The sequence below is a fragment of the Salarias fasciatus genome, chromosome 2, assembly GCF_902148845.1.
Source record: "Salarias fasciatus chromosome 2, fSalaFa1.1, whole genome shotgun sequence".
In the NCBI taxonomy this organism is placed as follows: Eukaryota; Metazoa; Chordata; class Actinopteri; order Blenniiformes; family Blenniidae; genus Salarias; species Salarias fasciatus.
In genome coordinates, this window is record NC_043746.1 from 29,955,409 (window position 1) to 29,968,719 (window position 13,311).

General features: G+C 47.5%; 1 protein-coding gene across 1 annotated transcript in view; it reads right to left on the reverse strand.

Annotated features, from left to right (window-relative positions):
- The window catches only part of fstl5 (follistatin-like 5), a 172,681-nt gene that overhangs the window by 128,427 nt on the left and 30,943 nt on the right, over positions 1-13,311 (reverse strand). Inside the window, exon 3 of the mRNA XM_030107254.1 lies at positions 6,479-6,509. Coding sequence (XP_029963114.1) covers positions 6,479-6,509 — 31 coding nt within the window. The remainder of the gene's footprint in view (positions 1-6,478; positions 6,510-13,311) is intronic.

Consider the following 13,311-nt stretch of genomic DNA (forward strand, 5'->3'; position numbering starts at 1 on the left):
GGAAGATAAAATGAAATATGACTGAGGGAGACTGTAAACTATAGGCTCAAACCAAGTCAGCATCCTGGATCTGCTTCATGTTCAGACTGTATGGTTCTCCGTGTTCTCCATTGTTATTGTTTAGTGTATTGTTCTCCATGTTCTCCATTGTTTATGTAGAGTTTCTGTGTTCCTGCTGCTTCAGGGTAAAGCGACGTTGTTTTTAAAACATTCTTTAAAGGTGAAACTTTCCTGAAAGGAAAACAAACGGATGCGTTTTCACCCGGTCGTCATGTAAACGGGGTTTTAGTGTTGTGAGCTCGGCTGCCACCTGCTGTCCTTCTGTGGCTGTTTTGATACATGTTTTTATTTCCTTCATATTGGATGAGAGAGCAGGATGGCTATCATCTGTTTTTCTCTTGGTGAGGAAAGACTTTGAACTGAGCCTGAAAATAAATATTTTTCATTTACAGGTGAGGAGTCTGATAAATTACGTTGATCAGGGCTACTTAAAATGTAGAAAATGTGAAGTTGCATCGTTAAGATGTGATTTATTCATGAGTGACCTTTCATTCACATCCTTTACACATTGATCAACAAGAGAATATGCTGCATCAATTCTCATATATCATCAATATCATGACACCGGAGGTCATTGATGGCGGCCCATCCGCTCCTGAAGGTGACCTTTTAGCACGTTTTCAATGTTTTTCTGAGTCCAACGTGCCCAAATTTAACCAGGAAGCTTTACCAGGAGTCCATGCTTCAGTCCAGTGTGTTGGAACAGAAACGTCCCGGGACTTCTCGTTTGATTCAGTGATTTCGGTAAACCTGGCTTGGAAAACATTCGCAGTTCAGACCAATGATAGGAGTGTAGAGAAGCCCAGAGACCTTTCATCGAGCTCAGTGAAGCCTCCACCCTGGGACCCTGGGACGGGGCAGCACCGACTGAGCCTGAAATACAATTCAATGTGACTTCGGCAGCGTCGGCCGCTCAAACAGCAGAACGCGCTACTGAAATCCTCCTGTTTCTACAAGAGTCAGGCCACAGGTCGTGTTTATTTATGAGGTGAAAAAGAAGAGCAGCTGCACAAACTGATGCAAAATCACAGGAGAAACTGTCCGGGTAGAAAAACACAGGAAATGTACATCCAACAACCAGTTAGACTGAAGTCAACGGGGAGAATTAAAGCAGAATATTCAGGGATCATCTGCATATTACCACAGACAACGCTCCAGGATCAGTTATCATCACATATCATCATGGTTTTATTAGATTTACTATTAGCTGGCATGTGACAGAATTACGATTTTCTATGAGTCCTGAAGCTGATGATCCTCAGACCTCCTGGTTCTGGTCTGGTGGAAGTCACACAGTGGATCCACTACAGAGAGTTCAATGACTTTATTCTCAGTGAAGCTCCACAGATATACAGAATACAGAGGTTCCTTCTGAAGTAGAGGACATTTTTAGTTTATTCAAAGGGTTTTAGTGGAGATGTAGGATGAAACCTGAGAGGACAGTCTGAGAGTCAATGATTTCACTGGATCCTGGTCCAGATGGGTTTTTTTTTTTTTAACTTGCTGGTTCAGATATTGAACATCATTGAGAAGTCTATCTCATCATCAGTGAGTGCCTTGTTTCATCTCTTTTCCCCCTCGATGCTGGATTTGTCATTTCAAAGTTGCACTCAAGAATTTGGACTCTAACCGGGAAAGAAACAAATCCGAGCAGCAGTTCAAGACCTGACGGTGCAAACACAGACTAAAGCTTTGTAGGTGCAGCGTGACCACGAAAGGTGCTGCTGGCTTTTCCCCCTGAGGAGGTGGCAGAGTTGTAGTGTACAGTATTCAGGCCAGACGCCGCTGTCCTTTTATGGCTTAGTGGGTCAAGGAGCATAAGTGGCCTGTAAAGCTCCCCAGAACAGTCCTGCAGGGATTCAAACAGTAAATCCTACGGGCCTTTTTTTTTTTTTTAAACTCGGCCACTCATCTAAGCCTGACAGGCGTTCTCGTAGGCAGATGGCGCAGTGCGGTCCCTCAGCCTCGCTCTGAAAGCTGCGTCCTTCCCCACACAGACTGACTGTGCACTCCGGATCCACCATAACTTGATTAAGACTTGCTGTATGAAAGCCATTACAAATTAAATTGTGGCAAAACAGTGAGGCTGGATGGAACAACAGGGAGTCTTCCAATAACTCTGTCTGAGGGAAGCGCAGCGCGACGCAGCGTTCGCGAGGCGACTTATTAAAAGTGTAGCCCGGTCCCGGCGGGGGGGGCGGTGTAATTTTAGAATTAATATACAATTTAGAGCTTGGTGTTTGCAGCTTGTGAATTATTCAGATGTGTTTCTGCTATGGGCCTGGGTCTGGTGGGGGTGAGGAACTTGACACGCATGCAAATTAAAATATCATGTCGGTGTATGAGAGGACGGGGGGAGGCGCAGGTTAGGCCAGCGGAAACATTTGTACCGGTGAACCAAACAAGATGTTTGCTCATGAGCAGAGCTCACTCCTGAAAGGCTGTGACACACTGAGAGGACGAGTGCAGAATATTCAGCCATTATCTGAGAGTGGGAACTCTTGTCTGCGTTTTACTTCATTACTGAGACCACGCATAACATCACTGATACCATTATTTTGAAGGATGAATACAAGCATGAGTACTAACCGGTAGCTACCTGCAGGTACAAAACACAAAGAGCTATGAGTCTGACTTCTATCATGTTTAGCATGTAGCATCGCTGGTGTGGGAGCCCCAGGACTCCTTAGCGTGTAGCATGTAGTATGTAGCGTGTAGCGCAGCTCAGGGTTACGTGTTGAGCCGTTAAACTGAGCGACATCGTTTTAACTCTGCTGCTGATTGTTGTGCAAACTATCTTCATCTCTTTTATTGTCATTAGAACTGAAGAATGTCCAAACCACAGACATCCCTCATCCTGTCTTGGTATCAGTGCATCTCTAATGTCAGCAAATGTAATAATATGCCGACTTATTATGAAATTGAACCAGAAAAATGACACTTTTTAAAAGATAGATCATATATTGCACCAGTAAAGACAGTCAGGGAAACAATCATCCAAACAAAAAGCAGTGCAGCAGCCCAGTGTGGAAAAAGTGGCTCTTTACGACAGACTCAATATAAACTGCTCAGACCTCATTTGCTTTTTGAATTAAATCAAATCAGATGAAACTGAGAGTGACAGAAATCTAAAACAGAAAACTGAGACAGAAACTGAACAAACAAGTCAAAAGAGAGGATACTGCGAAAAACAAATCAGAGATTTCATTCACTGTAACGACTTCATTCAACATGTTGAGCAAATATGTCTGAGGCGAGTGATTTATGGAAGCAGTCGCTGCCGTTAGCGCGCTCTGGAGTGTTTGGAGGCGTCCGGCCGTGCCGATGTGAGCACTGAGATGTAATTAGGTAAAGTGATGCAGCTCGGCTCTGTTTGCCTTGGCAGCTTCCGGCGGACAGGTGTGACCCGGCGGCCTGATCTCTCCTGATCGCTCTGATTGCACAGCGCGGCTCCAGATCTCGCCGGTGTGTCGTTTACTCTCACCTCACTCAAACAGAATAAAGCGCAACGGGAACCCTGAGCCGAGGCCCGTGCTCAGGAACTACCTTTATTTCATCTGGAAGAAGCAGAACATGGCCGCGATCAGAAATAACAAGGGCTTCCTGCATGGCCAGCAGTATTCCTGAAGCACCGCTGCGTCTAATTGGCTCAGCAGAGCAGCACAAATCATCCTGTTTAACGGCTCTGCCACCGCTGACTCTCCTCTTACATGTAATGAGGACAGTGAGATTATCTTCCATCAGGTTCCTCATGCGGCCGAATCGGGCCATTTATTTAGTGAAACTGCATTTCTGTGGCCGTCGCCGGTCTGGCCGCAGGCTGCATAACAAGCCGTGCTGGTGTGGCGCACGTCCGTCCAGGGACTGCAATTACCCAGCGCGCTGGAAAACAGCAGACATTTGTCCGTCTGACGTTTTCCTCCTCTTAAAGCAAGCAGAGAAACCCAGGAAATCCGCTTCATTATTTTGTAAAGAAAGTTTTAACCGATGTATAGGTTAAACTTTACCGTGCATTTCTATAGAAACAGCAGAAATGCCTGAAAATGATGTGGACGTCATGTCGGACCACTGCTGTTTGTTTCTGGAATGAAACCACTCTATACTATACTGTAAACATCCACAATGAGACAACACAGACCAGGACCAGGAGAACCTGGACTGAGAGTCATGGTTCTCTGCAGGGAAACGTGCTGACTGTCCCTCTATTGAGCATGAGCAAAACTACTGTTTACAACAGCTGAAAAGTGTCACACTTGTCATGTGAATGGACTCCAAAATGCAGTGAAAGTTGTAACGCTGACGTGACGATGCTGTCCGGTCGTCTGCAGCCCGGCGGGGAATTCACTCTGCTTTACTCTGCAGCTCTTTACATAACGTCCAGACAGGCTGCCGGTCTCACTTCAGGTTCTGGACGTGGAGAAAGCTGAGAGCCAGTTAATGTATTCTGAAGAAGCTTTAAAACGCAGAATAAATCCCCACCTATTCTCTGCCAGGAATTCCCCTACATCTTCTTTTTTTTGGGGGGTATTAACTGAATCACTGCTCCCACTTAAGCCGCTTTTCCCGTCGCCTCTCATTTAGCTCTGCTGGACGTCCGCTGAAGGAGTGGCTACTGATGGAGCTTATAAACTTGGGAGTTTTAATGCTAAATTGACCTCGGTTGCGCAATAACGAGGAGCCTCCCATGTGTGTGTTGATGCTTGAATTATTTATGCTCTTGCAGCGCGGCTCGCCTGCCTTCTCGTTAGCGGCGCTGGAAATGAGTTTGCTGAAAACTGGCCAAAGTGAGATCCCCCCCCCCTCGGCTTACGGAAGGCGGCGCATTAAAGTGAATCACGGCGGACAGCTGGGGCCGCCCTCTATGGTAATGCACCCTCTACAATTACTGCTTCGACCTTCGCCTGTGGAGAAAAATGGGGAGACGTCCATTTAGCGGCCCTTTCACACACTTAGTGGCAGACGTGTTGGACAGCCGCAGCACCTTTCGCCTGACATTGACTCTTGTTTAGAGGAGACGGCGAAGATATGAGAGAGGCGACAGGTTGACAGATGAGCGGCGTCTGTCAGTGGAGCCCGGACACTCCCACCCCGTCCACTAACACGCTGCAGGGGCGTCAAACACAGCGGCATCCGCGGCTCGCCGCCCTGAACTAATAGTTCATAGGAATGATCAGAATTCATGACTTGCTGCCCCACAGATTCCTGTTACATGACAGTTTAATCTGTGGGAGCTGAAAGTGTCACATCCAGCTTTAAATCTGGCTCTGCAGAAACGCTCCTCCTCCGAGTCTGCAATGGTTTCAGTTTGTTTGGTGCTGTGTAAATAAAATTCAATTATATCTTAATATAAGTAATTTTCTAAATTATGTTATTTGACTTTATTTTACTTCTCTTTCTCTTCCTGTTGAACAGTTTTACGTCTGTGATTAATTATTCTGTACTGAATTGTTCTTTTGAAGTCTTCATCCTCTGATTAATTTCCATCTGTGGAAGGATTGTAACTTCCACATTTTAATTAATTAATTTATTTATTTTCTGGAAGTGTCACGCTAATCTAGACATACACCTTTTGTTTTGAATAGAAGTTGCTGGAAATAAGTAAATTTAAGGGATGTAAGGTTAATTGTCCCGGAACTGTAAGGTTTTGGACCGATGAAAGCAGAAAGTGTGTTTGATATTCGTTCCAGAGTGTTCCTGATAAATGGTTAATCCACACACCTCACTCTGGGAACACTTCTTCCTTTCAGGATTTTGACATCCAGGCATCATGCTAACATTGAATGGAACAGCAAACCTCAATCTACTGTCAATCAAAACACATTTCCTGCAGGTAACATGAAGCGATCCAGAACGGCGCTCGGCCAAGAAGAGACAGAAAATCCTTCCCAGCTTCATGTAAAAACATGAAACGCATGTTTTGATGCTTCAAGGTTTTCCCACATCTGTTTAAGCTGCTCATGACTCATGCAAGCAGGACTCTCCCACTCCTGCACCGTGTTGTTTGCCCACATGCCTCAGTGGTGGGAGCCGTGCTGGATGCCTCCTCCCTCCAGCCGCACCCGTTAAAAATAGAAGGACCACCGGGCGGATTATCTCCACCTGAATGTGATCGGTCGACTGCGTTAAGCGGCGATCACCGGGAGAGCGTCTTTGTTGAGCAACACAAACTGGTTAAAAGCGGGAAATGACGGAGTGCTGTGCTGCTAATGGGCTTCTGAGTGGGAAGCGTTCGTAGCGTGAGAGGTTTTCTGTGAAAAGATTTAATTCTTATCCCGTTACACCACAGGTAGTCCAAAACATCCTCCAGCTGAGAGGTGGAGCTCATGCTGCGGCTGGCATTGACCAACAACCTGCATGGAGTACAGTACAGATTCCCACACTGCGAGTCGACGGGAAGGCAGAGAGGAGTGGAACTCACCTTTTATCCTCAAGCTCTCCGGGACCCCGTCCTGCAGGCAGACAGAACACAGAACACAATCAGAAGCCAGCTCAGAGGAGCTCTGCAAACAGGAGGAGAGCGTTTCATCATAGAGTCTTCACACCAATGGTGTTCCAGTCGGGGGGCAACACAGGGCCTAAAGGGGGCAGCTGAGGGTCTAAAGGGGGCAGCTGAGGGTCTAAAGGGGGCAACAAAGGGTCTAAAGCGGGCAACAAAGGGTCTAAAGGGGGCAACAGAGGGCCTAAAGGGGGCAACAGAGGGTCTAAAGTGGGCAACAGAGGGTCTAAAGTGGGCAACAGAGGGTCTAAAGGGGGCAGCTGAGGGTCTAAAGGGGGCAACAGAGGGTCTAAAGCGGGCAACTGAGGGTCTAAAGGGGGCAACTGAGGTTCTAAAGGGGGCAACTGAGGGTCTAAAGGGGGCAACGGAGGGTCTAAAGGGGGCAACGGAGGGTCTAAAGGGGGCAACTGAATGTCTAAAGGGGGCAACTGAGGGTCTAAAGGGGGCAACAGAGGGTCTAAAGGGGGCAACAAAGGCCAAAGGGGGCAACTGAATGTCTAAAGGGGGCAACTGAGCGTCTAAAGGGGGCAACAAAGGCCAAAGGGGGCAACAGAGGGTCTAAAGGGGGCAACTGAATGTCTAAAGGGGGCAACTGAGGGTCTAAAGGGGGCAACTGAATGTCTAAAGGGGGCAACTGAGGGTCTAAAGGGGGCAAGTGAGGGTCTATAGGGGGCAACAGAGGGTCTATAGGGGGCAACAGAGGCCAAAGCGGGCAACAGAGAGTCTAAAGGGGGCAAAAGAAAGTCTAAAGGAGCAATACAGGGTCTAAAGGGGGCAACAGAGGGTCTAAAGGGGGCAATGGAGAGTCTAAAGGGGGCAACAGAGGGTATAAAAGGGGCAACAAAGGCCAAAGGGGGCAACAGAGAGTCTAAAGGGGGCAATGGAGAGTCTAAAGGGGGCAATAAAGGCCAAAGGGGGCAACAGAGTCTGAAGTGGGCAAAAGAGGGCCTAAAGGGGGCAAAAGAGGGTTTAAAGGGGCCAACGGAAAGTCTAAAGGGGGCAACAAAGGCCAAAGGGGGCAACAGAGAGTCTAAAGGGGGCAACTGAGAGCTTAAAGAGGGATTTTGGTGGTCATAGTTTTGGTGACTTTTTCAAGATCGTTCAAAAAAAAGTTGAGGGTAAAACTACAACTTTCGAAAGTGACAGTTTTCAACAATAAATTACTGTGACTCATTTTAACTGTGATGAAATGATGTAAACTTGAGTGTAAAACCACCGGAGTTGCAGTTCTGACAGTTACAGGTGCTTTGAAATGAAAAGCATCAAACCAGCAGCACAGTTTTTCTTTAAACTGACAAACAGCCAATGAAAAGCTTCTTATTTACACTCATCACCAGGCTAAGGGGATTTCTGAGGGATGCTATGGTGGATATGTACAGGAAACACATTTAGACGGACTTTTTCTGTAATTACATTTGACATTAGAATCACCATTATTGTGCCGTTGACTCCTCTCCCCCCTGATCGCCGTCGTGTCTCATTTTAAATTCTGCTGCTTTTCTTTTCAGATCGCTCTCTCTTCGCTCAGGGCTTCTTCCTTGTTTTAATTTATGAAGAAAATCTGCTTTTGTTGTGCCACCTTCTCATGTCTTCAGAATCTTTTATCTTTCAGACGCTTCAAGTCATCATTTTAAATCTCTCTTATACCTAAATCTTGTCCGTCTATTTGCCTTTTGAAGTGTGTTGAATGTATAAACCAGGTCGCATTCTTCCTTCTTCCTCACTCACAGTAAACTAACATCTACATAAGAAAATATGTTGGTGTCAGTGAGAAGAAAATGACAGTATGGAGGCGTTAAGAGGAGCACATAACTGCAGCCCTCCTGGAAGCTGCACTTCAGAATCAACGGCGTGATCAGAGCAGAGGAAAACACTGCTATCAGGACGACTACCCTCGTTAGCTGCACTCAAAGAAACATGAATACAAAAGAAAGAGGGATGAATATTGCATTTCTCCACAGTGAAATCTGCAAAGCTCGCCCTCCTCATTCTTTCTCTTCCCACCAGCTCCGGCTGGGTGGTGTTACGCCACAGATGCATTATGCAACAGGTCTACAGTCAATAATGAACAGCAGTCCGTGACTGCTGCCTGAAAATAGCAGTTACCCAATGCCTTCATGTGCACAGCGAAGATTAACACTGCAGAATTTTCCCTGAACACCTGTTCAACATATATTTGACGAATAAATAGGTGATGCGGTGTGAAACGAACGCTGCTTGCATTTAGAGTGACGACATATCGGTGGTGAATTTCCCTTCCTGGTTTCTACATTGACAAAATGTTGATATTTCCGTGGAGATTGTTCTGAGTCTGCTGATACTGGAGCTGCCAGGCTGAAATCCTGAGCGGTAACGCTCCTTTTCTCCCGGTGGAAACTGCTGCTGTTAAATACAGCCGCCACTGTACCGCAGCTGAAAACTGACAAGAAAACACCACCGTGCCAATTACAGTCACACCGGCGTCACTCATGAAAACACAGGGTAGAGCCTCGATGTGTACAGTCTGAGTCACCCTGAGAACAGGAACAGGAACAGCCGGGGATTCAGCTCCTGGACTTTAAAGCATTCTAATCATCTTTGGAGCGGTGCGGTACGGCAGCGGAGCGCCTGGTTTCTGTCCAATCACACCGTCCCACGCTGGTCTGGAGGGTTTTCCTGGACACTGCAGACACGCTCGTTAGACTGATGGGTGAAGAAAGAGACGGTAGCTGTGAACGTGTGAGCGTCTCACTGTGACGCGGTTGAAACCTGCAGGTGAGCTTCAGCAGCAAAAACCCCGAGACACTTCAGTGCTCTTTAAATGCCATCAAGCCTCATTCAAACTGCATATGCAAACTATACATGAAGGCTAAACCGCCTCCCCGCAACCTCTCCGTCGACGCCACGTCCCTTCCAGCAGTCCTACATCAGACATTCCAGCCATCAGACACACCTACTGTGATGCTATTGGCTCCCTGAGCCAATCAATATCAATACATCAAGAAGAATTGGGAGGCTCATCAGCAAAGGGGTGAGGCTGGTCGATATTGGCGATCGTTAATTGGCTGTAAGGGTCTGTCTTCATAGACTTTAGAAGGCCAATGAAAGATGAAAAACACAAACAGAAGTGATAGAACCGTCTGGAAAATGACAGGGCCACAAGCTTTTTTTGTATTTTTGAAGACCTGGAACACTACTTTGTCTATAAATAGCTAAACTGATCACCGATGGCAGAAGAAAAGACAGACGCGGTTCGGAAAACGGGTGCATGACTGTAAATAATCAGATGAAGCCGTTAAAACTCTGAAAAACCTTAATATGCTCGAATGCAGTACCGGTACTGGTACATCCATTTAGGCTGTAATGGGGATCAATAACTACAAGAATCAGCAGTTTTCAAGATCAATCACAAAGTGAAACATTATAACTCAAAACACTGTGAACGCAGTGGAACCGACGGCTGTTAGAATCCAGTTTTATATCAAATCTCATGGTCTGGTGGAAGGCAGAAGATAAAAAAAAACCTTGTCGCTCTGCTGTGAGGAGTTAACCCAGTGAGCACAAATCACAGAAAACACCTGTGGCTCTGTGACATTCTGAGTCCGCCCCCGTCACCACCCCGAAGAGGGGCTGACATTTAGAACGGCTCTACAGGTAGGGAAGATATCGCATTTGCATATGGCCGACAGTGTTCACACTTCACTTGTTTGAAGAGAGCGATTTCCCCGCGGGCCGCCGGCAGGCCCCGAGACTCCGGGGACGCCGAGGCGCCCGGCTGTACGACGCCTGCTTCATCTGATCTGGCCCCGTCACGGCGAGCTGGCTGACCGCCCACATCTATCCATCTCTCATCCTCCTCTTCCTTTTCGCTCCGCCAGAGACGTCCTCCTCCTCCTCCTCCTCCTCCTCCTCCAGCAACACAAAACTGCAAATTGCAACATGGGTGTGTGACGGGCGAGCAGAGCGGTAGCTTCCTGCCTCTGGAGCCAGTTCCAGACCAGCAGTGCAGGGTGTCAAAACAAACCGCTGCAACATGACTGCTGTTTTACAAACCCTACGTCTGCCGATGCAGAAGCTTCTGGACTAAAACACTGTGTTTCTGTCAGGGCCGAGGTGAGATCATCCTGCAGCGGTCCAGTGGAAAAACAGATGTACCGAGACGCATAATCCCAGAGGAGGACTTCACACCACGTCCACTTCCAGGAAAAAAAAAAAAAAAAAGAAGAGTCAATATGCTGACAAGCTCTATTTTTCCTCCGTATGCTCTTTTTTTTTTTTGTCCTGAACCTATACATCACCGGCAGCTGCACACAGCGGTGGAATCACCAGCGACTATAAAACAAAGGAGAAAGGAAGCGCTCCCCTGGACCCTCTCCATCATTCCCCGCTGGCAGGTCGCAGAGCAGCTCTTATCTGATGCTACGTTGATGTCGATGAAGGCGAAATGAGCCGAACCAAAACATCAAGCATCAGCTCACCTTTTTATTTATGCCTAGTAAAGTATCATGTAGGTTTGGGTCCATTTAGTGTTGAAAACTCTCAGCAGATGAGCGTCACTGCAGCAGAATCGCCTCCGCCTGCCTGTTATCTGACGTATGATAGATCTGCGAAGGTGTTGAAGCGTATTAGAGCTTCAACATGCAGGACTGCCGTTTAACACTCCTGCTTTAAGACTATATGATTAAACATCTTAAGAAATGTTTTCTTTAATCTAGTAAAGCAGAAATAACAATACAAAATGAGCTCAGCTGATATGTTGGGCTGCAGTTCTGTGTCTTGTTTCTGGTCTGCATTTGTTTCGTTTTTCATTCGTTGAGATTGCAGGGCTGACAGGCGTCTTTAAAATTCGTTCCAAACATGAGTGTATGCTAGCGTTTGGCTGTGATAGACCTGTCCGGGGCTCTTGCATTTAGCTGAGATTAGCTCCAGCGCCGTGCGATGGCGGGGTGTGTGACGCCGCGTGGAAGAAAGCGAGTGACTGTCACTCAGCGCGCCGGAGCTGGTAGCTCTGTTTTATTTATCTTAGCAGGAGCATATGGCGCGATGCATAAAGGCTCGTTATCAATAAGTAACAGCTCAGGTAAATAAGGCACCGGGTGTCTGACAGGCGCAGGTCAGCTGCTGCCCGGACGCCGGCGCCTCGTTACTGCTGCAGCAGACGGGCGGGTGAAGCCTCGGCGGAGACGACGCAGACGCCGGTTACCTCCGCCTCGGGCTGGCTGCCATTTGAAGGAGGACAGCTCGTCAAGATGAGTGACAAGGGTTACGGCTGAACCAACCGGCTAGGGGGGGGGGCAGGAGGAGGTGGGGGGCAGGAGGAGGTGGGGGGCAGGAGGAGGGGGGGGGGAGGCAAACATTGCCTTACGGCTTGAAGTGGTGCTGCTGTTTTGTGATGGAGTCTTTTCTCATGGCTGCTTGTTCATCTCCTTTTAATTCCCCCCACCCACTCACCCCTCCCCCACCCCTCGCCTTCCTCTGTCTCTCGCTCTCTGTTTATCCCCTGTTAATCTAGATTTGCCATGTGGCCAGCCCAGTGCTGGATGGATTGGGCTTTGCGCACACACACACACACACACACACACACACACACACACACACACACACACACACACACGCTTGTCCTTGCCTCCATTTTGTTTGTCCTGACACAGCAGCTTGATGTCAAAGCCACCAACTTGCAGAAATTGCTTCTGTCCGTCGCGAGGCGGCCGGCCGGCTGCTTCAACTCGGGTTTCACACACCGAGCGTCTCCGCCCGTCGTCCTGGAGCGAATAACCCCGTAAAACCCCGGACTGCTAAACAACACACGCAGCGTCGCGCTGAGTGGAACAACCAATAAAACCAATTCTAATTAGCGCTGGATTGGGCCGAGCCGTATCACTGTCCTGCTCCTGACCCCGCACCGCTGGATATTGGAAACAATGCCACGGGAATTACACGTGGACCACGTGACCAGCTGTTCATGGCCGGCGCCTGCTGGTGATTGAAGTCTTTGTGGGAAAAGCTTATGGGGTCGTCTCCCATCCTGTTGCCCTTGTCAAACTCCGTCCTTCAGAGCAAAGCAGCGACGTGAGTCCGACTCCGGCTCAGCACAGCTCAACCGGCATGCAGAGAGCACATTAAATTTACTTTCACACCGTTATTTTCAAATAAATGTTTGTTTGTCATGTTTATGATACTTTGAAAAACTCATCACGGGCGACATGAGGCCTTCTGACTGTCGTCAGTGAGAAATTATGAAGAGAATTAGACTGTTTGTCATGAAGGCAATACAAGAACAGCGTCAAACCATGAACCAAAAATCAGCCCAGTGAGGACACTGGAGACTGAAAACATACTATATTTATCTTTGTAGATATGTTTCTGTTTGGCTTTTATCTGCTAGAGTGCCTTAAGATGACCGTGGTGTATTGTTGCCAAATTAATAAAATTACAGTGAAATTGTCTGTAACAAAAAGGAAGCTTTACGATAAAAAGGAGGCAGTTGTTCATGTGAACCACTTTGAACTGAAAATAAATGTTTTCTTTTTCACGTGGCTTTCCTTGACAGAATCAGCCCCACTGATTGATTGATATTAGCTGTTAAATCTATGTTTTCTCCAGAAAAGGTCAATCACTCAGCCGCAGCGACAGGCGGACAACCTGCACGTTTCTGCCGTTCAGCCAACGGAGGAGAAAATACTGTCAGGCAACAATGAGGCCAATGACATAATTTACAAATAGGACCCGTAACGTGACGTTTTCCTCCGCGCAGCTGTAAATTTCCCCCGCGCTGC